At 38.1% G+C, this 23,185-nt stretch overlaps 1 protein-coding gene across 2 annotated transcripts; it reads left to right on the top strand.

Annotated features, from left to right (window-relative positions):
* Positions 1–21,096, top strand: LOC117415056 (reticulon-1-A-like). 2 transcript variants are annotated; one of them, XM_034921898.2, is made up of 10 exons: positions 1–214; positions 1,830–1,883; positions 3,487–4,002; positions 6,071–6,253; positions 14,531–14,741; positions 15,496–15,634; positions 16,714–16,783; positions 16,937–16,983; positions 17,519–17,577; positions 18,969–21,096. In XM_034921898.2, the coding sequence occupies exons 1-10, from the start codon at positions 157–159 to the stop codon at positions 19,009–19,011; spliced, it is 1,380 nt and encodes a 459-aa protein (XP_034777789.2). In that variant the 5' UTR covers positions 1–156; the 3' UTR covers positions 19,012–21,096. The 2 variants fall into 2 exon arrangements, with proteins under 2 accessions (XP_034777789.2, XP_033880880.1); XM_034024989.3 differs by lacking the exons at positions 1–214; positions 1,830–1,883; positions 3,487–4,002; positions 6,071–6,253 and adding an exon at positions 8,721–8,827.
* The last annotated feature ends 2,089 nt before the right edge of the window (positions 21,097–23,185 follow it).

Here is a 23,185-nt window from a genome sequence, read left to right as displayed (position 1 = left end):
AAAATAGACAGCGGAATAGAGAGAGCGAGACAAGAAAGAGAGCAGGAGGGATACAGAGAGAGAGAGAGACAGGGAGGGGAAGAGAGAAAGGGGGGTGGGAGGAGAGCTGGTAGCAGCAGCAGCAGCACTCAGAGCTGGCCAGGGAATCCAGTTTGAATGGGCCCTGATGGTGCTGGATGGAGCATGGGCCAGGTTTTAGGATTTGTCCACTGCAGTATGTATTGATCTCTGTCTTATTGTTATATATTTTGGTCTGTGTGGGTAGCTGTCCTGTCTGTACGTATGAAGAAAAATATGGGAGGATGAATGGAGCCATCTATATTTGTATCCATCCAGTGTATGTATGTATGTATGTATATATGTATATCTGTACTGTATATATGTAGTAGGTAGGTACATATGTGCATATATTTACTTTGTAAGCATGTACATGATGTAGGTATATGTTTATGTGCATAACAAAATAGTTTTTTTATTTACATATTGATACCTATGTATACATTTAGTACCGGTATGTATGTATAGGTTTCTATGTTTGTAAGTATGTACATAATGTAAGTATATGAATAGCACTAAAAAATACATTTGGTAATTAAATTAGATAAACATTTTCATAAAAAGTCTGTCTCTATATACATCCATTCATACTGTACATATGTGTTGCATATGCTATTTTATACATTTTCTTCTGTGTCTTTGTCTTCCTATTGACTTGCTTGTATGAATGTGGATTTCCTATAGAATATATATAACCTGTAGCTGTACATTAGAAGGAATACGCTAACCATCTGTCAAGGTCTGGTCTCAGAACCTGACTGACGCGATACAGTCACAGAACAAAGCCACTACTACACCTTCCTTGTATACAGTGTGTGTGTGTGTGTGTGTGTGTGTGTGTGAGTTTTCTCCAGTCTGAGACATACTCCAGTGAAAAGGGTAACAATTACTGTTAATGTTAACAAATCAACTTAGGGGCTTAAGAGAATTTAAAGGTGTGGTTGAAAAAATAGGTTTTACATACTTACAGCAGCAGACAGTGTCCCACAAGCCTGTTTAGTTTAGGTGTGGTTCAAAATTAGGTTTTATATAGTTAAAGCTGCTACTGGGGAAAGGTTAATTACTGTACATTCTTCTTTAGAAATACTGAAAGAAACTTAATGTAACCATGTGACTCACAAGGGAACGGTCAGTATGTCTTCAAGCAGCAGGATTCAGGCCAGATAAAAACAGACTTTTACTGCTGTTTCACAGACCACAATCAACACTAATCTTTTTCTGTATTTTGTTTTAACAGTGTATCTAATGTCCAAGAATAGTGCTGTTTATGTTAAACGGGCCCAAAAAACAAGCATTTTAATTGCAAAGAAGCTCATTTTATAAAAACAAATGTAAAAAACAAGACACACATGGAACAATTTTATGTACAATTAATTTAGAAATGTATTTGAATGAATGCTATTTTTAGTAATTCTATGACAGTATCTTTATTTAGAAATGACTGGGTTTCTTTATTTATTTGTGTTCCCTTAGTTATTGTTGAAATACTTCTGTAATAACTATTGTATGGCATTGTTTATTTAAATATCTGTTATGAAAATAAAAAGGAAACTATTGAATCGTATCATTTTGATGCATAAGACTGGGGGAACATGAAGCCACTTTTTCAGGAACAGTTCCTTGCTGTATCAAACCCCAAGTCTCCCCTGGTGTGCCATACAGTGGCCTGAAACCTAGTTCCAAGCCACAGTGGCTTCGTGTTCCCTCGGCTTTATTTCCCATAATTACTAGCCATGCCATCATTAAAATTGTCCTGCTCTGATTGGTTACAGAGGAAACTGGTTCTATCTCCACCACACCTGACTCCACCCCTTCCAGTGCTGAAGGTAAGTGACACCTAGTCAGCAAGAGAGCATGTTGTGTGAGTATATATGCCGGAGTGGGTTAACTTTTGAAGTGGTTGTGGATAACAAAATAATTCATAAATCTTACCTGCTGTGCACTTTCAGTCCTTATATAAGGTCTGAAATGCACAGTTTTAAAAGAAACTTGCCATAATAAAAATTTATTTTTTATTTTTTTTAAAACATGATATATGCTACTACACTTGGTCAAAGAAATCTCTGATTGCAAGCCATGTTTTCGTGTTGCGCTTGCTTGGTCATTTCAAATTGTCCCCAAAAATTGACATTGAAAACATGTCAGTCCTAGAAAAAGTGGTGATTGGTACTCAAAGGTAAGCTAACGAGAAGATAAATGGAAAGCATTTAGGATGTTTTTCACACAGAAGCAGCTTGTGTGTCGGATGTGGTTATTCAATGGGACGTGCAGCATGGTAAAGATGGCCTCCAGTTTTATTGCTTGCAAATGCTATGAAAAAAATACATAATGTGCATCTTTCCTAGAGGAAAATGTGAGATCTACCAAGTGATAGTAATACAGATAAAATATAAAGTTTTACTGGAATTATTTTGTTTGCTCTGTGTAAAACTACATTCTAAACTAATTTGATGTTGTGAATGAGTGCACATGATAACAATTGCTGTATTAGTAAGTTTCTGTTTATTGATTCCTATATTCAAAAGTTACACACATCTAGCTTAGATGCAACAATGTAGCAACATGCTATGAGTTACAATGTTGTTCCAGACACAGAACCTACAGCTATGGCCAAAAGGCTAGAATTTTAGAAAAAAAAGTGTTCCGGAAGCCATAATAGTAGTACAATATTTCCTGTTAAATTCTGAAATGTCACATTTTTTCATTTGTTGTCAGTTTTTCTTGAAGGATGTAGAAAACTACAACGCGGTGTGTAATTCGAGATGTTAACGCAACATTATTCAGCAGGTTTCATTTGACTTTATGAAGCACAATTAGTTACTTCTGTAAGGGGATGCTAAACATTAGGCCATAGTTGTACACAAGGTCAAATGTAGCCCAATTCCTTGTCTTGAGGAGAAAAGCATCTCTGTTGATAACAGAGGGGGACAGCAATAATGTAAGACTATTATTATTATTATTATTATTATTATTATTATTATTATTATTATTATTATTATTATTATTATTATTATTATTATTTATTTGGCAGATGCCTTTATCCAAGGTGACTTGTAGGTGTTACAGGGCAGTACAGTATTACAATGCAAGATTCATATTTCAATAGGGTATAGTTTACAGTGAGTGCAAATAATGCAACGAAAGTGCAATATGAACTAGGATGCATCAAGTAACGATTACAGCAAGTTATATCTACAATGATATATTAGTAGTGCAATAGTGCAAGGATAGCGCATCAGTTGAGGATCCAGTAACGTGGTGCTGAGGTCAGGCAAGTCCAGTGCATAGCAGGAGGGGTAGATCAAGAGTCTAATATAACACTACAGTGAAGTCACCTGACTACCATGGAAAAGCAGACCAGCGGATACAACCTGTTCAATACCACAGTACAGCCCACTGAATTGAGCATGCTGTTTCCTTGTTTTCCAGGCGGAGATGAGGAGGAGGATTTCCCCGAGCTGCAGACAGCTCGGGACTGGTCAGAGGATGAGGAGGATGAAGAGGAGGGGGGTGGGGGAGGCAGTTCGCTGGTTTGGGGCACCCCTCACCAGAACTCCAGTGAGCTCACCTTCTCCTACATCACCTTCTCAGAACCTGAGGCAGGCCAATCACGACGGGACTCTGTGGGGGCACGGCGGAGGAGGAGTCGCCCGGTTGGACTAAGCAGGACTGACACAGACGAGACGCTCCCCCCCGACACGACCAGGAGCTCTCCGCTGGGGGAGGACTCCTTTGCGCAGTGGGATCCCGCTTTTTCCTTGGCGGAAGATTCCAAGACTTGGGAACAGGGTTTATCCGAGGACCTACAGGGCGCTCCTGAGCGGAGTTTGCAATATTGTCTCCAGTTAGGGGTTTCAGAGCCCTTGGGAGGACTGATGGACAGGATTCCGGATGGACAGATTTCCGAGACAGAGGATGTCCCTCCCGGAAGTTCAATAATCCCAGGTAAGAGTCCCCCTAATCTGCTAGAATATTCAAAACACTCTGCAGACATTATCGAGTCTTGATTGCAAGCAATACCGTATCATCTCATCCCTGGGTAATACTTATTGCAGAGTGATTCCTACCTGTATGTCCTCCATAGCCATCTATAAGAGGGGTGGGTTATCACAAATAAAGTGGAGAAGCACAAGGACTCTGTTAGAAACGTGACCCGGACACTCTTGTTTCTTTATAATATTTACAAACAGCGCATATAATGGCAGTCTCTGTTGCAGCTGCAAAATGCCAACACCAGGATACCAACAATGGTAACGCTAGTGAAGGGTTGATGTGGCATCGCCCAGGTGGAATACCAACAATGGTAGACACATGTAGGATAACAAATACACAAAAAAACCTCTACTGGAGACAAACACAAAAAAGCTAAATAAAACACAGTAACAAAGCTAAGAAATAAAAGTTGGCTGACAGGCGGCCCCACTAAAAGCAGGGTCTCGCTACTGGAACCTATTATATTGTAGTGGGATCCTAAAAGAACAGGGGTTTGTGAGCCGTGGGAGTTCCAAAAACATAACAAAAATGTATTTATTTACGATATTTACAATGTTCACGGCTTTTGGTCCAACCATGGCGAGCCAGCGGTAAGTCCAAACAGGAGCCAGGCGCTGTGTCAGCTGGCTCCACAAAATCCTTACTTGTTGATTGGATAATCAGTTAATCTCCATATTGATGAGGTGGAACCAGGAGCACCTGTGTGGCTGCCCTTACCAAGATGCCCACCGCAACTTGGCCCTAGACCTGTGTCAGATCCATCTTGGTAAGGGAAGGGACATTAGCTTCAATAGCAATAGCACCTCCATCTGTTGGGAGGCCAGACTACACTCCTGCTAATAACCCTCACCTGACACAGGTGTGTTTCGCGGTTCCTTTTAAAATGACATTTAATCTTTCAAAACTATTATATGTATAATTTTTTTTTGCACTCTGTATCACCCCTTTACATCTTTTCAAATTTCAGTTTTGCTTTTGCAGCAACAACAGAGCTGGAAGTGTTTATAACCTCCGAATGCTGAAAGTAGTAGCAATAACATTCTTATCTGGATCACAGAATACAGTGTCAAGCAGGCTTAAAGGGGGAGGATATTTTTCCATTACAGCTAAACTATGTTTGGGAATGTAAACAAACCAGGCTGTCAACACTTTGCTTTTTTCTGAAATTATCTAAGTATCTAGTATCTAAGAGACTAGGGACGATTAAAATATGGGCCTAAATGGATTTAAAATAACAACTAGCATTCTAAATTTGATCAAAATTAGAGATCATGCTCATTTATGTATTCTCTTATGTTATTAGATCATTGATGACTTTGTCTAACGGAGGTATCGTAGTTTCATTGTCTTCGGGAAGTAATCGATACTAGTGAGTTCAATCATTAAAAGAAAGACAAATCCCAATAGCTTTCATCAGAGTGGATGCTAGCTCTGAAGACTCTCAATAGCTTGGCATTCCTTTGCTTCAGATGCCATTTTAATGTTACTTAACAGTGCCTTTCACAATATATTCAAAGGAAGGACTACCAAGGTTTTAAAAAAAAAAAAAATCTTATTAGCATAAACTATAAAACACTATTTAAACATTTAGAAAGACTTCTACGGTTGTCTAAATGTTTGTCATTTAATTTTACAAGTTTCTTTTAGTATTACAAAACTTGTCGGTTATCGATTTGTCCATTGTAAAAGGCTCTGGGAATATCAATCTCCAGGGTACATCGAGTAAACATCACAAAGGGAATGGACACGCATCTTTAAGCTTTAGGCATCTGTTTGGTTATTGCTGTTATTCTCCGAATGACCCAGGGGGGAGTGTCCTGGGCTTCCACTGAATTGGACGTGGGTTCATGTCTGGCTTGGGAACATGCTGTTATTATGTATTTATTTATTTTAAAGCAGTAAGAAGTTTATTTAGCTTTTTTTTATTTCAATTTCTTTGTCGAATAAAAAAAGGTGATTTTGTGTTGGTTTGCAGTCAGGGATTCATTGGGTTAACAACGTCACCTTTGTCTGTTTGCAGAGTTGCTGCAGTCCAGCACTGACCCCTGTGTGACCTCCGATACCACCACACTGCCAGGGGCGGGGCAACAGGACATCACCTCCCACCCCATTGGTCTGGACACTCAGGAAGAACAAATCAGTGAGCAGTGGTACACAGCGTTAACCCAATCAGAGAGCCCCAAAGGAGGAATGCTCCTATCAGGTGAGATCTCATAACCCTGTAATACATATACACCTTCTGGCCACCTGATTCAGATGTGGTTGGGCCCCCATTTGCCTTGATCACACAACGTGGTAAAGACTCCACAAGGTGTTGGAAGATGTAAAGAAGACTATTCAGACATTAATATTTCACACAATTGATGCAGAGAGGTAAAAAGAGGATTGCGATGATGAAAGTTAATTTCAAACATGCTCAATAGATTCTGAAGGGCAAAGTCCTTCTTGGAATAAGAACATAAGAACATAAGAAAGTTTACAAACGAGAGGAGGCCATTCAGCCCATCTCGCTCGTTTTGGTTGTAGTAGCTTATTGATCCCAGAATGCTACAGAGCAACCCATAAACTGGTTTGAAAAGCCAGTTGGTAAGCAGTTGTAGGCATAATTCAGATTGATCTTTTTAACATTAAAAGTATACAAAGTGTTCGCTCTAGTGAAGCTTGTCACAGTATAGGTAATGAAGTATCAAACTATTAGTCAAGAAGATAAAAGTTATGGCTAGTGTCTTCATTGTGTGTAAGCAAATAGTTAATAAGCATGGCAAATAATGATAGCAAAATAGCACACTGTATTAGCATATTAAATAGGTCAGAAATGAAGCAGTTTATAGGTACGTTATCGCACAGAGAGCGTCTGTGTGTGGGTTATATCTTGGCTTTCTGTCTCCCTGCATTCATTTGTCTCGATATTCATTTATACACAGACATTCATTAACCATAAACTCCTAGGTGTGCACACAGGGCATGCATTAGGGTTTGTGTGGGCGTTGCCAGGGTTTTGGGAGGATACGCAGGTAGACACAAAGTGATTTCAAAATTAAAGATGGAAATTATTTTTTTGAGATTTGCCTAATACCTGGGAGGTGATAACTGACCCAAATTTCTTCGAAAGAGGAAAAAGAGTCTTCTGGAGTTAATTTGGTCCAGTTTGTATTGACTAGATATACATTCTGCTTACCTTTCCAGCCAATGTGATTTGTGTAAGGGTCTCCAGTTAGGGGTTTCAGAACCACTGGATCGGTTGCTAGGGTCAGAATCCAGAACATTCCGTCTGCATTAACCTCCAGGGTCATAATCCCTAATGGCAATGCATCACACAACACTGCTCGTTGCTTGTAATGCTGCCCAATGTAGTTGACATTGTTTTATTATCACAAGGCACAGCACATTTAAAAAGACCACAGGATGTACAGTAAGCTATCAAAGGTCAGGTTTTCAAGAAGGATTATTGCAGTAGGCATTACCTCCAAGCCTAAAATCTACCTTTGAAATTCTGACATGTTCCTCATCATTTTTGCAGTAGATTGTTTGGCTTTCCAGACTTTATTTTCACAGCTGTGGTGAAATCAGTTTATTCTGCATCCACTGTAAACCCTCTCTAGAAACACACATAAACACACACACACTCACACAGACACACACACTCACTCACTCACTTGAATTACTACACATTATTTCCAGGAAGCACTATCCCAGACCCTCTTGGGACCTGAGGCCTAGTATTGATCTACAGGATTGAAGCCTGAGTGCAGTGCTCTTCCTGGTCTCCATGACAACGGCTCCCCAGGGCCAGGGGAATGGGGGTAATTAGGAGCAGCAGATACAGCCCGTCTGCAGCTTCTCCCAGTGTCAGCATTTTACTGGAGATTCAACAAGGCAGCTGGGCTCAAACCGTGCTGACAGCTCTAATAACAAAGGCATTGCCAAAAAACAGCATTTTATAGATCTTTCCCAAAGTAGTGTTCTGGTAAATGTTTAATTCACAAATGTCCTATTGTAATTGAAATTTGGCAATGCATTAACACATCTATACTTTTGTATACTGGGATAACATTATAACATCCCTCAGAACCATTTGTAGAGCACAGCATTACCTGTAATGGCAACACAATGGATTTTGAACAAATATTGCACACTGCTCCTGTTACAACCCATCTTGACCACCTCCATTGCATAAACCAATCTTTTTGGAGGGAGGGTAAAATGAATAAGTAACACACCCACTCTTTCTTCATAGGTCGTTCAATAGACCACGAAAGAGTTGACATTTGTCTTATACCAAGACATTTAGATATCAAGCTATCTGAGTAAAATAAAACATGGACTGTTTTGTATTTTTATTTTCTTCAAACAATTTTTTTGTTCTGTCATTCTAAATGTTTTTTGTTTTGTTTTGTTTCTCTCATCTGTTGAACCACTTGCTCCCCATTGTGGGGAAAAAAAATCACTGCATTGCTGTAGCTAGACATACATTCATATTTATAATACTGACAAAGGGAGTAGTTGATAGCAAGTCTTGTATTCTATCATATGACGTGCAAGAGCTCAGAGCCTGTGAGTGAGTTTAATAGCCTTATAAAGGACAACCAAAAACCCACCCTCTCCAGGAAAAGGTTAACAGCAGGTGTGACCCTTCCTGCGATTGGTCAGTTATAATTAGGCCCGCTGGCTTTTCTTTCTGCTGACCAGGCTGGTTGGCCAAAAAAAGCACACAAGGTTTTGAACGTTAGGCTGTGAGGGAGCAGAAGGGACCGACCAGCCAATATGGCAAGCCAAGGTAACTCTTTATGTTGTTGTTGTTGTTGTTGTTAGTTGTTGTGTGTCCCTAAGCTGGGAAACAAATTTATCAGATGAGAGACTGTTAGATTTGTTTTTGAGAACGATGTCACAAATGTACTCAGAATCCACTTTTGAAATGCAGGCGCCTGAATACAGAAATACCCTTTAAGATGCCTATAGTATCCTGCTATACAGGGTTAATTATTATTTTAATGTTGGGCTCCTATAGTAAAAATTATTCTGAAATCATACATGATTAATTTGGTATATTTGTTATCCTAGCGAATACTGTAGGGATATTAAAGGGGTGTCTTGTCCAGCATTTCCTAGATGATAATAGCAGTCTTTTACACAATGTATGTATATATATATATATGACTATACTGTGTTATTTTTGTTTCATTTCCACTGTGAACTATGTATAACTGTCTTTTTAAAAATCTAAATACAAGACATTAAAAAAAAAAAAATACCCAAACTTTTGGGTGTTATTAATTATGCTATTAACAATTATAGAATATGATTAAAAATAAAATGACTATTATTATACACTTTTGCCATTAACTTTTCTTGCTTTTGTTTATAATCAGTTATTACAGATATGGTCTTTTCATGTCTGTCTCATCAATTGTATGGGGCTGCTTTGTTTTTGCAATGCAGTTATTATACCCTTGCCTTTTTTTTTTTTTTTTTGCTAAACTAAAGTGTTATAATACAGTGTTCCTTGCTTGTCAAACATCTTCGACTTTGGTGTAAAAAGCTGTTTTATCCACACAATATGCCTTTAGGGATTGCTTAAATATATCAGCATCAGCATACAATATATTAAGATTTACTGGGTTGAGTTTATATATAAGTCCTATTGGATGAATCACAGTATTCGTTATTTATTGGTAGTTTTATACTGAAACATATGGGATAATATACTGTATGTATGTATTTATGAATATATATCAATATATTTTGTAATTTAAATATGTAGGAAGAGTATTATATTATTGACTATAAAATCAGATAGCAAAATGGCAACCCACTATTAAGATTATGGCAATAACCAGCCTAGAATTGTTAATTTCCCTTGTGAATATACACTGTGGTAATGCAATGCAGTGGTAGTTTAAATGTCGCCATTGGCTACGTTTAAATGAAAATGCTATTATTCCTGAAATACAAATCCCTTGGTTCTGTCCCTTTTTTATTTTGACAAGGGCTTACAACAAACTTCAAGTGCTGTGCTGGTGGGGATCATTTTGATGGCAATGAAGGAGGGGATGTGCTAATGTTTCATTTAGCACCCATCATAAAAATGTACCAATAATTAAATGTGTATTGCATTCAAAAAGTATACTGTAGGGATTTGAAAGGGGTGTGTTGTCTGGAGAACCCTATGAGGACTGAACAGCCTTCCTCGTAGCATTCATCTCGACAATGGGACCCTGAGTAGGTGGGGATGGCATAGTTGAAAGGTCACATTGTCACATGATTTGAATTGGATGAGGAAGGCTTTTCAGTCCGGGCACTTAGGATTCTCCAGACAAGTGCAAAGCATCTCAAAACCAGGTGAAGGCAGATTTAAAGCAACCAAGGCCATAACCACCCAAAAATGATTGTAAAGATAAAATTGTCCCTCTGAAACGTCATGCTTCACAATCACATGACGTGCTGTTAATTGACTACTGATATCTGAGGTAGACTGTCACTTTCTAGTTGACAAGATGATTACTCAGTGCCACCCCTTATGCAACTTGCCCTTTAAGTTCAGTGCAATTGTATGAGCTGTGGCCAAGATAGAGCTAAAGTGGATGAACAACATATTTCCCTGCATTCCTGTCAGCTGGGCTAGTCCTCCCCATAGGGGGATAATAAGTTCTGAATGGTTTGGCTGGGCTATTGATAACTCAAGAAGGCACTGAGAGGATTCAAGACCCACTCTTTGAGAAAGACTTGTACGGCACTCTGCTTTACGAGTGAATTCAAGGAAACAATACAACAGACTGCAGCTATTTTAAAACTCAGTGCTGCACTGTGACTTATCACATGATGTGTATTTGAACAATCCTGTGTCCCATGCTGCCTGAAACATGGTTTAGAGAGTCTGTATTTCAGATTCGCTGGAAAACAAAAACGGCTTGTAGAAAAAATATGTGATCAGTTTTTTAATTTTTTTAAAAAATTTTGTTTACTAATAAAGTTTTTGCTTCTTAATGTATTAGAATCTGTGTATTCCAGTGCAGACTGTATTGTATCTATCTATCTATCTATCTATCTATCTATCTATCTATCTATCTATCTATCTATATAAAATATATAAATGCATACAGTACTTCAAAAAAATACTTTAGCTGCCTAGACTGTGGAGAATCTAACAGATTCTTTTTATTAGTTTTTGTTGGAAACCTGGTAGAAATTAGGATCAGATTTAACAATATACAATTTTCTCAGTAATACGAGAGACTGATTTTCTGTATTTCTTTTGAATGTTGTAGTGAAGGTTTTCCCTTCTACGGAAGTGGAGCTTCAAAATGAGTCAAACAGGTGACATGACTTCTTATGTCATTCAGGGCAGGCTTGAGGCATGGAGACTGAACTGCTCCACATGTACAATTTACTTCATGTGTAAATCGTTTTGTATGATATATGTAAGGCTTAAAGATGTACACATGAATTCCATTGTATCTATTGTGACAGGGCAGAAGCACAGCCACAATATAATTAATTGTTGAATTAAGTGTTGATTGTTTTATTAATGTAATAAGGCACACCTGCTAGTAATCAAGGCAGGTGTATTTAGGCAGGTCTGTGAGGTGTGTCTGTGTCTGTTTGAAGGCTAAGGCCTGGGGAGAGACTTGTGTGTGGAACCTTATGAAAGGTCATGTGTTTGTACCTGAAGATTATATGTATTTGGTACTCCGAAACGGCTTAGCCGTCCAGTTTATTAGTTGAAGAACTTGGCAAAAGTTTAGTTAGTACTCCGTGAGGGAGTTAGGATTTTGTTTTGTTTATTTTGTGAATCCTTTTTATTTAAAGAATTCCTCTGAACAAGGAGCACTGTAAATAAATAAATATACAGGTACCGTATATGCAACCGATCTGTGATCTAGGTGTTCCTGTTTTAAAGGTCCCAGAAAGTGGCACGCTTACCCCGACTTTGTCACACAATGCATAATAACATTGTAATTATGTGTAAGTACACATGTATTTACTAAGTAACTACTATGTAAATGCACAGTAATTAGAGACACAATCTAAAGTGTTACCAGTTTTTCTTATGTATTTAATGTTTAAAGAATGGAAACCAATGATATATGCCCTCCAGTCCAGGGCTGGCTTATGAAGATTAAACTATTCCTTCACCTTGCTTAGCATTCATTCACATGCATGGGGAGCAGTTTCTGCTGGGTATGTCAAGCCTTGGCTAGCAGTGAGTTCTGTGGTAGGAAGCGCTGTAATGTGAGACTGGAGCTGAGGAGAGAGAGTGGGAGGGCAGTGAGACGTTAGAACAGCTGGGTAGGGGGAAGGAACAGGTCGTCTGTCTGGGTACACTATCCAAACTCACTTTCGCCCCCTCTCTCTAAAGTTCTGGCTAAACTTAGTGCATTCCTCATAGTCTTACACGGGCGCCCTACAGTAGCATTTGATATTTCCCTGGGAGCCTTTCCTCCTGCCTAGCACCAGCACAGGGTAAAATGGTTCGTGTCCACTCAAGGGACTCCTGGCTGGGTCTTGTGTGTAAAGACACTGCAGATATTTTAAGTTTGAAATCCTGCAGGCCCGTAGACTGGGCAGTCTTTGACATCCTGAGTTTCATACAAAGAAATAACACCTCATTCCTGTGAAACTTTCAACCCATTCAAACTGACATGGTTTGGGTTTTTTTTTATATCAAAGCGATTTGTAGCTAACAAAATAAATCCATAAATGACCCTATTCACTACTGTTTTCAGATGTGTAGAATTGAAAGAAGTCTGTTTTAACAAACAGGCACTCCCCGAGAAATCTTTCAAACAGCACGCAAACCTGAATCACACCGACATCCCATCTCATGCCGATAACGACTCTTCATCAACATGCTGTAAAGCGTTTCGATCTATCAGAGCTGCATTTTTGTTCTTTCCTGAGTTTCACAGCACCTACACTGTCACATTAGAAAAATGCAATCAAACTGCATCACCATTTCCCATTCTAAAAATGAATAAACCCAGCACGGTGCCATCAAGACAGAACAGCAACTACAGTGACAGCCAAAAATAGTCCACAACAACAAATAAAGGTACAAATAAACCTATTAAAATACAGACTTAAACTAGGGGAAAACTAGTTCACAAATCTGTTATGCTGGTTCCATTTGTAATCAGCATGGCTTCTAAACATAAACCTTTTTTTTCTTACAAGTTGTGACTAAACAGGCAGTTAAAAAATTTAAACATCAATAAGAAGAAGAAGAAGAAGAAGAAGAAGAAGAAGAAGAAGAAGAAGAAGAAGAAGAAGAAGAACACAACTTGGCAATTATGTGATAATGATTAGGAAATGTATTATTAATTTAATATAAGGCACTGATCAAATTAAAATACAAATGAAACTTGTATAAATGTGCAATTACCGTTCTCAATCCTGGAAGAGCAGCATAAATCAGATAATGCATGACTAACATTTAATGCCGCCAATGTATTTTCAGCCCTTAAAACTCCACCATTGTTAGTGCCAGAAACAGACAGTTTGGTGCTTTACTGTTTTTTTTTCCCTCTGACATCTGGGTCATCAGAAGAAAGATTTTTCCTCACTTCTGAAACTGAAATTTTGCAAACCAATGTTAACAAACATGTATTGACATTTTTATGATATCAGTTACTGCCGTGGGTTGAAGAAATCTATGTTTGCAGGACTTACTTTCAAACACTTTCACGGTCCTTTTATTTGGAGAATTATATTGTCCCCACCCCTTCAGGGCCTTCTTTCCCGTCTGTAACCAACCAGCTGCTTCCCCTCATGACTGACAGGCTTTGCAGCCAGTAAGATGCTTGACCCTGCTGATGTGAAATAACCCAGGAAGTGTAACAGATTTCCTGATAGGAAGACAAGCAAACCGAGAACTTTCTTTTACCTAGTGTAGTACCAGGTGTCCTGTTTCTAAATGAACATAGATCTTTACGATATCCTGTTTCTTTAAAAAATGCCCATTTCAGACCTGTATAGTGAATGGAAGTATTTTATTAGCTGAAGCCATTTTAAAAGCAGGTAAACTTGATTTTAAATTGATTTCCACTGCCACCATTTTGCCTGCTTGCGATGTTACAGCAAAGCACCAATTTGATTGGTTGTAGGTAGGCACAGGTAACAGATGCTGCCTGACCTATGCACCTGGACTGTACTTATGATTGGGTGCACTGACTAGCTGCAGCCAATCAGATTGAGAACCAAATTTAGCACAGAGAAAAGGACGATGGGGCAAAAATTGAAGCTGGAAGCTGAAAGTAGGAAGCACTTTTTTTTACAGAGGGATATAAATGCATAGCATATTTTATGAGGTGAAGTAGGAACATCAAAACCCTTAGGAACATTTAAAAAAAAACGATTCTGCCCTATTAAATGCGTGTGTTAAGTTGTGTTAAGATGGGACTAGCCTTAACTGACCCTCTTTCTCATTCCTAACTTTTCTTGTTTTGGTGGCTTTCTCTCCTTGTATGTTCTGTCTCTCTCCCAGTGGTCTCGGAGCTCATCTACTGGAAGGACTCCAAGCAGACAGGCGCTGTGTTCACCGGCCTGGTGGTGGCGCTCATCTCCCTGTCTCAGCTCAGCATCATCAGTGTCATCTCCAACCTGGCCTTCCTCCTCATGTGTGTCACCCTGGGTATGCGGCTCTACACCAAGATCCTGCAGGTCTTGAACAAGTCTGATGGAGCCAGCCCCTTCCAGTGAGTCCCACCCCCAGCTCAGAGCAGCTTCCCATAGCAATCTGCACGCTGTCTATACAAAGTTTTTACATTGCTTTCACTTTTGCTTTGGTGAGCTTTACCACACGTTGCTATTCCTTACAGTCCAGTGCTTCTTTGAATGCAATTTCAAAAGGACTGAGCAAAAACAGTGGTGATACGTTCACCAACAATGTGACAAATTAAGCATTAAAACATAGGAGATAGAAGAATGTTTAAAATTGTATATATTTGTATGTATAAAATCGAGTTTGATATGTCTAAAACGATGCTGGACTATTTTGGTTACATAAACAGTAAAGAACAGTTTTGTAAATGTTATTCATTAAAACAGACTTTGGAAAAACATTCTGTAAATAACTCACAAGTTAAAGCTTCGTGAATAGAGCCCTGTATCTCCCTTAAAAACTCTGAATCAACTTACATGTACAGTAAACCTTCAAATCGTATTCCTTTCTTTCCCAAAGTGATATTAAGTGTGGTGGAAAATGGAATTGAAATTAAGCACAATCCGATAACCAAAGTGATGTTATTGGGTGCTCATCCCTGTGGAATCCCATTGTACTGTTTCTCGGACATTTTAATATGGTAGTAATAAGCATTACATTAAGTAATATTTAGCGACTGTAGTACAATTTAGTATCAAATACAATTGAAATTGTTTTGTATCATACTGTTTGTTATGAAGTGACTGTATAAAGCTTGTGTGTGTGTGTGTGTGTGTGTGTGTGTGTAGGAAGTACCTGGCTATCGATATCAGCCTTTCTCAGGAGCAGACGCAGTGCTATGTCGACAGGGTCATTTCAATGGGCACCGCGGCTGCCGTTGAGCTGAGGAGACTTGCACTCGTTGAGGACTTCATCGACTCCTTGAAGGTAGGAGAATCCATCTCTCTCAGTCCTATCCTCCCCTCTGCACACTCTTCCCTCGCTCCCTCTTTATCAATCTCTCTTCCGCCCTCCTCCCTCCTCCTTCCTCCTCCTCCTTCTCTCTTCTCACTCACCCCCTCCTTTCTCTGACTTTCTGTCATCAATTATTTATAAGAATATGCTGGTAAACATGACAGATATCGTTGAGTGCAGAAACATTAATAAAAGATTTTTAAGGACGTACAGTCGCAGCCAAAAGTATTGGCACCCTACGCTTATTATAACAGATTATATACCATTTCTAGCAATTTAACAATTTATCAAAAACAAACAAACTTATTTGATTTAAAGTATTTGTTCATGACAAAAGCATTGGCACCCCTGCTTTAGTATTTTGTGTCCTCCTTTTGCTTTTATTACGGCTTTCAAATGTTTATTATAATTCTTAACCAGTATGATACATCTTGTTGGTGAAATCTGGGCCCTCAGCTCAGACAAATTGTATACACAATGCCTGGCTACAGCGTTTTTCAGATCAGTCCAAAGCATTTCTATTGGATTGAGATCTGGGGATTGCAAAGGCCACTCCAGAACTTTGTTTTCTTCAAGAATTCCAGAGTTGACTTAGCTGTATGCTTTGGGTCATTGTAGTGTTGGAAGATAAACTGGCTGCCAATCAACGAATCTTGAATGATCATATATTAAGTATATGGTGCCAAAACTTGTCTGTAACTGTATACAGCGCAGTTCAGAATCCGCGCAGTAGAGACTGTGAGTACTGAGGAACTGTAGGCATCCAGCCTCTTTAAACTTGAACAAGCTTCTGGTGACCAAATGGTGTGTCAGAGAGTGTCTCTGTCAGACAGCTTTCCTTTGCATATCATCTGCCATGTACCCTCCAGTTTTTGTGATGTTCCTGTTTAATAAGCAGCTAAAAATATATTAGGCAACTTTAGAGGGTATTTAGTGCATGTATATATATTTGTCAGTCTCTCTCCCTCCCTTCTTCCATCTCTCCCTCTCTCCCAATTGTTCATTGCAAAGGTGGAGTATACTGTAAGTTAAACTTGTGTGTGTGTTCTCAGTTTGCAGGTCTAATGTACATGCTGACCTACATTGGAGCGGTTTTCAATGCCCTTACTCTCCTCATTATAGGTAAGATACTCTATTCTCATCACCACAATGACTGGAGAAAGCCGAGATTCACAATTGATTTGAATGACCTGTATCTCAGAAATTGAAAAAAAATGTCTGCCACTTTAATACTCAAGGGTCCTCCTGTTGGGACGTGTCTCTCTTCTATTCCAGCTGTGATCTGTGCTTTCTCTCTGCCACTGCTTTACAAACAACACCAGGTAACGTCCTCTAATTAACCTACCATGCGTACATAAGAACAAGTGTTATGAACGAGATGAGGAATGCAGTGCCTGTCTGTTTTCTAGAAGCCGATCTCAAGATGTTAAGTCAGTTCTCAATAATCCAGCATCCTGTCTATGTAATAAATGAATAAGGGATTTAATTGTACTGTATCTATATCCTAGAACAATCGATCATTTAACTGAGCCCATAAACACGGTGAAAGCATAGCACACTTCCAGCTTCCTGTGTTAATATTTTATAAGGGTATAACAAGGTGTTTGAATTGTTCTGGATGGGTACTCAACCATTCTTCAATGACCATACCATCACTAATCCCTTCAGGGAACGTGAGGGTGGAAATATGCGTCATTCTTTACACAGTAAAGATAATGGATCTTTGAAGGACTGACCTGTTTTTTGGATCAATCAGGTACTAGGATGAGCATTGATGTCCCAAATGGCTTTCGCTAGTTTGTGTATTTTCTTATGTTCTTATCAAGTCAGATCTGCTAGCTTTGTTTTTTGTTACAGGCACAGATTGACCAGTATGTGGAGCTGGTCAGAGCACATATCAGTGACATCCGAGCAAAGTGAGTACACAGCACCCTCTGGTGGCGCTCAGGGGAATAGAGCAATAGGAATGGATGCTTTACATCAAGTGCTGAACTCTAGCGAGTGGTGCAAGGCATCTGGACTTTACTAATACTACTAACCCTGATTTCTCAGACCTCCTTTCACTGTACTTGTATTGTATATAGTAATATTAATATGTGGATCTGTAAATCACTCCCTCTGGATTAAATCTGTTAAGATTTGAGTTGTCCAGCCTTTTTGGCTAAAATAGCCATACCGATTCAGGGACTCTTATAGAGCCATGGTTAAAAATATATCCACAATGAAAATAAAGTTAGTAGCTAAATAATAACTACAGCTGAGGCCAACAGTTTTGCATCCCCCTATAGAATGAACTCATTTTGCTTCATAAAGTCGAATGAAACCTGCTGAATAATGTTACGCTAACATATTAATTAACAAACCTCTATGTAGTTTTCCATATACTTAACAAATTGAAAACTGTGTCATTTCGAAATCTAACATGAAATACTGTGTTACTATTATGGCTTCCGGTAGACTTTTGCAATATCATTTTGGAGTTTCTTTGATTACATGGTGCTAAATAAAAGATCTAAATTATGTTCATAGAGTTTTTTTTTTCTTTTTAATTGGGTCTCAATCCTAAAATTCTAGGTGATGCAAAACTTTTGGCCAGAGCTGTGCGCTCAGTCATGGCTTTGGTAGTTTTGGCCAGAGCTGTGCACTCAGTCATGGCTTTGGTAGTTTTGGCTTTGGTAGCCTTAGCCCTGTTACAAGTTTTAGAACCCATTCAAAACCTTAGCTTGGATACTTCATATTGTGAAGCTCAATCAGCCATAAGTGCCTGGGGGAGTGGGGCAATGTGGCAGGGAAAGCCCTGCCGGTGCACAGGTGGCAGGGAGGGGGTTAAATTTGTCCTCAAAACAAATGGAAATGTGGCTGGTGTGTAAAAAATAGGTGTTCAATGGTGTTAGAGAAGGATTAGGATTGGTGTTGATGTTAGAGGTGGGGGGCTGTGTTCCGTGTTCCGTGTTCTGTGTTCCGTGTTCTGTGTTCCGTGTTCTGTGTTCCGTGCTGAGTTTTTTGTATAACCTTTTGTTTTGGCCCTTGTGCTGTTTGTTTTGTTAGTGTTTTGTCCATTTTGCTTTTTGTATTTGTTTAATTTAAGAGCGCAGTAGCGTTTTGAACTGCAGCTTCTATGTCTGATTGTCTCCCTTCCTGGTCGAAACAGCCTTACCAGTGACAGGGTCCAATAGACATCCATTTGATAGTTCAAATGAACCATCGTTCATATTGGAAATGTAGTTAGGATTTACTGGAATTCATGTTTTTTTTTATTATTATTGTTAAATTTTCACTAATCCGGTTGAATATCCTTCTTTTCCAGGATCCAGGCAAAAATTCCAAGTGCCAAACCCAAGGAGGAGTGAGTCGGGGGTCCCCCGGAAAACTCCAGAACACACAAAGTCTTTAATTACAATTCCTCATTGTCAATTTTATATAACGTATAGAATTCTCAATCTATTTCTGATGTCTGTCTTACCCGCTGGGCTGCAGGGAGAGAGGAATGTAGCGACAAACAGCAAAGACTCATAAAAAACTTTTTTTTTTTTTTAATCGTTTTAAAAGACATTGGGTGATTTTTTGGGTGATCTTGAAGTTGCTTAATAATGTTCCATTCTAAACAAAAATGAAAAGCAGCAAAACATAAAAGGTAAATAAAGAGAACTGCACAGAACACGTCTGAATAATATTTCCTAATCACTTTGAAAACCGACACATGCATACAAGTTTTCCGAACATATTTTTCAATGCATTGTCTTGACATTTACTATAATGCTACAAAATTAACGTAATAAACTGTATATAAGTCGCACGGTGTATAAGTCGCCCCCCTTTTTGAGACAACAATTTCAGGAATAGTCTATAGGTCACACCGGTGTATAAGCTGCTCCCCCGTTTTTAGGACCAACTAAAAATACCTAGAAAATAGACTTATACAAAGGTTTTTACAGTACATTATTTAATAGACCTCTATAAGAGTTAAAAGGTATGTTATGCATTTGAAATTCTGAAAACCAGTGACAGTAGATTTGGGTTAAAAATGAATAATTACAAGCATGTTATACAGTTTTATGTAGCCTAATACAGATGGTGTTCAATCTACTCAAATAAAATGCTATCCATTTTTTATTGCCCTTAGTCTAAGCTTTTTTACACTGTATCCCCCTCTCATCATCTAGGACTCTATTCCCAAAGCTCAATAGTAGTTGTGTTTTTTTCACAGTAAAATGGCTTATTTCAATGTCTAAAAATAAGTATTTCACGATTAAACAGAGTATGTATTCAAGCAGAAAAAAAACATGTGAAATGTCCATTTCTTCTACTGGACAGAGCGATCTCTGAGATATGAAATAAACGTTTGCTGGTTTTATTTTTAAGTGATAAAAAAATCTGTGATAAGCATGAAAAAATACAGCTTTACTCATGAGTCTGTTTTCATTAATAAAATATTGTTTGATACTCCTGAAACTTCCACAGGGTGTTTTTAAAGATGCCAAAAACAGATTTTGAAAAACAATTGTCTAAATAATCTAACCAGTTTTCTATAATAGAAATTGTACATAAAGAAAACAACTTCAAATACCACCCAATGTCTCTTTAAATAAAAACCCCGCCTCCATATATAAACTCCACCCCCTGGTATAAACCCCTCCTCTATAAAAATACCCCTCTCCAGACTCCACCCCTTAACTACTCATTCTTCTTCCATACAACCACCCCACTAAACAAACCTAATTTATTAATGCATTTAATGCATTCCTTTTTTCTCTATTTAGTTTTGAAAACCTGGTTGGAGTCTTGCTTCTTAGCCCTTATTATATACCACTACATACTTCTTCCCTCTCAGTCTGGAGAAATTGGTGACAATGATAAATATGGTCAAAGATCATCTCAAAGATTCAGCAGCAAAAGCATGGCTTGGTAACCAATTCTAGACTCTCTATGTGTTTTAAAAAAAAAAAAAAAAGTCTCCTACCCTCTGTGTCTACTTACAGTAATTCCCAACCGAATCAAATAGTTTAAACCTCAGTGTATTTCCAGCATAAAACCAAACGCCACTATTAGATCACAGCAATGGCAACGCTATGGATTTGGATCCTAGGTTGCCCACTGGATTACCAGACGTGTGAATTGTGTGGCCATACCATTGAGATTTCATCTTACCAATAGCAGGTTCAGCCCTTTGCATCGTCCTTCATGCTGTTGCCATTGCACAGGCCCCATGCATTGCCACTGAAGTGGCCCCAATGGAAAACGACTCCCTACAGAAGCTGTTTTGTGTGCCTCCTCGACAGTATACAATATTACATTGTTTCACCTTTGGCTTGTAAGGCTGGTGAATGATAAAATCTTAATAGAGGATTCAAATCTAAATGTCGTTCTTTTTGTATTGTTAACAAGTAAAGGACTACTCTTCAACAACTTGCAATAAATAAGTAGCCAAAAGAAAACTGTGTGACGTTTCATTTTTTTCTGTAGCACTGTGTTAGTGTTCAGTGATAAATTAGTGTTGCCTACACAGAAGACATTGAAAAATGTGTTTTAGGAATTCTAAGTGTCACTTGCCTTTTGACATATATCCCAAACTTTAATATATTCCTGTAACATTTTTGGGGAAGTTACTTTTGACAACGAATCTATTACAGTTACTTATTTGAAAAAAAATAAATAATAATAACTAGTCACAGTAATGTATTACTTTGAAAAAATGTAACTAGTTACAGTTACAAATAGTTAGTTCTCAGGCACAGTTGACATTTTACAGAGCACCTTTAGGGCAGAAACTAATGCACAACTTTAGGCAAATTCTCTGCAGTTTATTAGTATTGCATAAACAAAGAAAGCACACTTCATGCTCGTTTCACATTGATGATGGTGCGAAGTTCAAATGTAGGCTTTTAAAAATCAAAGGATGTATAAATCGACAGTGAGGCCACTAGCCTTCAGATCAACAAGAAGCCACTCTGACTCCACACTGCCTCCAGTGTGTTTGTGTGTCTAGTGTTATCTGACTGGCTGCTGTGGTTGTTTGTACAGGTAGAGGATAAAGCCTTTATATTGTACAAGGACAAAGATTAGAAACCTTTGCTATAACTTTTTCAGTGGGGTTGGATTTTATTTATCATTTTCGTGGTGGGAGTAATGTTTAACAGACCCAGGTTATCAATAATATTGTCTCATACCTAAATTAGCAGGGTTAGTGCTGATCAGGGTCTATAAAACTAGACGATTCCTTTGTTAAAATGTGTTTTAATCTGTCTTCATTTTAGCCCATTTATTAATGGGGTGAATATGTTTTATCTTCTGAAACAACATTACAAGAATCTCCAAATGTTAACTGCCATTTAATAAAATATTGCATTTTTTTCCCCTGGATGCACACCAAAGGTTTAAAAGATTAAAAAAAAAATAATAATAATTGTTGTATCTTTGTTGTATGAATGGAAAAATGAAAAGGGTGCTATATGGTTTGTGTCATATAAATAATCTGTCTTGCTTCTTTTTTTTCAGTGGTGTATTAATGAGCAACAAGAATACAGCATATTGCAGCTACAAGCGTTATACTGCTCTTGTAGTTTCTAAGTCACCAATAACCCCTTGACGACATTACAGCCTTATTACATACAGTTCGATGTACCCTATTCCTTTCATAATATTCTGTATGAAACCATAGTAAGGATATTAAAACTAAGGTTGACTGCCTGATGGGCTGTTTAGGTAATATACATTTAAGAGGTCCTGCTAGGTTAATGACTTACCTTATCACAGGTGTTTGAGAGTCATAATTACAATGCAAGAGAGTCTGTGATTGTAGCACCACTTCATTCCAACAATTGTAAGCTTGTTTTAATTTATTTGACAATGCAATGTGTATTAGCTGACGTTTCAGTTGTTTTAGACATGAGTTGTTGGCAAACAGGGTATAAGCAGTATATTCTTGGTTTTGGTAGACCTGCATTAGAGGAAAGAGCTGTTTAAGTGAGGTTGGAATTTTATATTCTTCACCGTTTGTTTCTTGGCTGTTTAAAAAAAAAAAAAAAAACTAAGTTGAATGTTTGGAAAGTATAAATGCATGCTTTTTTCTGTGTGTGTGTTTGAATTAAAAGTAAATTATCTGAAGATGGGTTTTGTTATATTTTGTAGAAGAGTCTTTAAAACTGAAAACTATACCTATAAAATCAGAACACACGCTGTATTTATGTAATTTGGATACTTGACTTTTGTGGTTAACAAAATTAGAGTAAGTTGTTATAACATGATACTAAAAATAATAAAAAAAAAAACAGGTAGATCCAGTTAAACATGCGCTAAAAAAAAATAGAAAGTAGCCTGTCCTCAAACGAGGAGAATTGCATTTAATGGGGAAATTCTGCGAGGTTGTCTGCTGGATGCTGTTCATTTTAGAGACAAAGTGCTTTCATTGAAGCCAATTTAATTGACTAACAGTGTTTTCAATTAAGTAATTTGTTGCCACTGTGAGAAGCTCTTTTTAACAGAACCCTGCTAATTGCAAGTTTGATCAGTGATGTGTTGGAATTG

This window comes from Acipenser ruthenus, chromosome 7 (assembly GCF_902713425.1).
Source record: "Acipenser ruthenus chromosome 7, fAciRut3.2 maternal haplotype, whole genome shotgun sequence".
In the NCBI taxonomy this organism is placed as follows: Eukaryota; Metazoa; Chordata; class Actinopteri; order Acipenseriformes; family Acipenseridae; genus Acipenser; species Acipenser ruthenus.
This window is presented reverse-complemented; position numbering and strand designations above follow the sequence as displayed.

Excerpts from the sequence above, each read along its gene's own strand:
- LOC117415056 (XM_034921898.2), top strand. The coding sequence starts at position 157 with ATGGGCCCTGATGGTGCTGGATGGAGCATGGGCCAGGTTTTAGGATTT. Across the intron at positions 1,884-3,486 it reads CACCCCTTCCAGTGCTGAAG|GCGGAGATGAGGAGGAGGAT; the intron begins GTAAGTGACACC and ends CTTGTTTTCCAG. Across the intron at positions 17,578-18,968 it reads ATCAGTGACATCCGAGCAAA|GATCCAGGCAAAAATTCCAA; the intron begins GTGAGTACACAG and ends CTTCTTTTCCAG.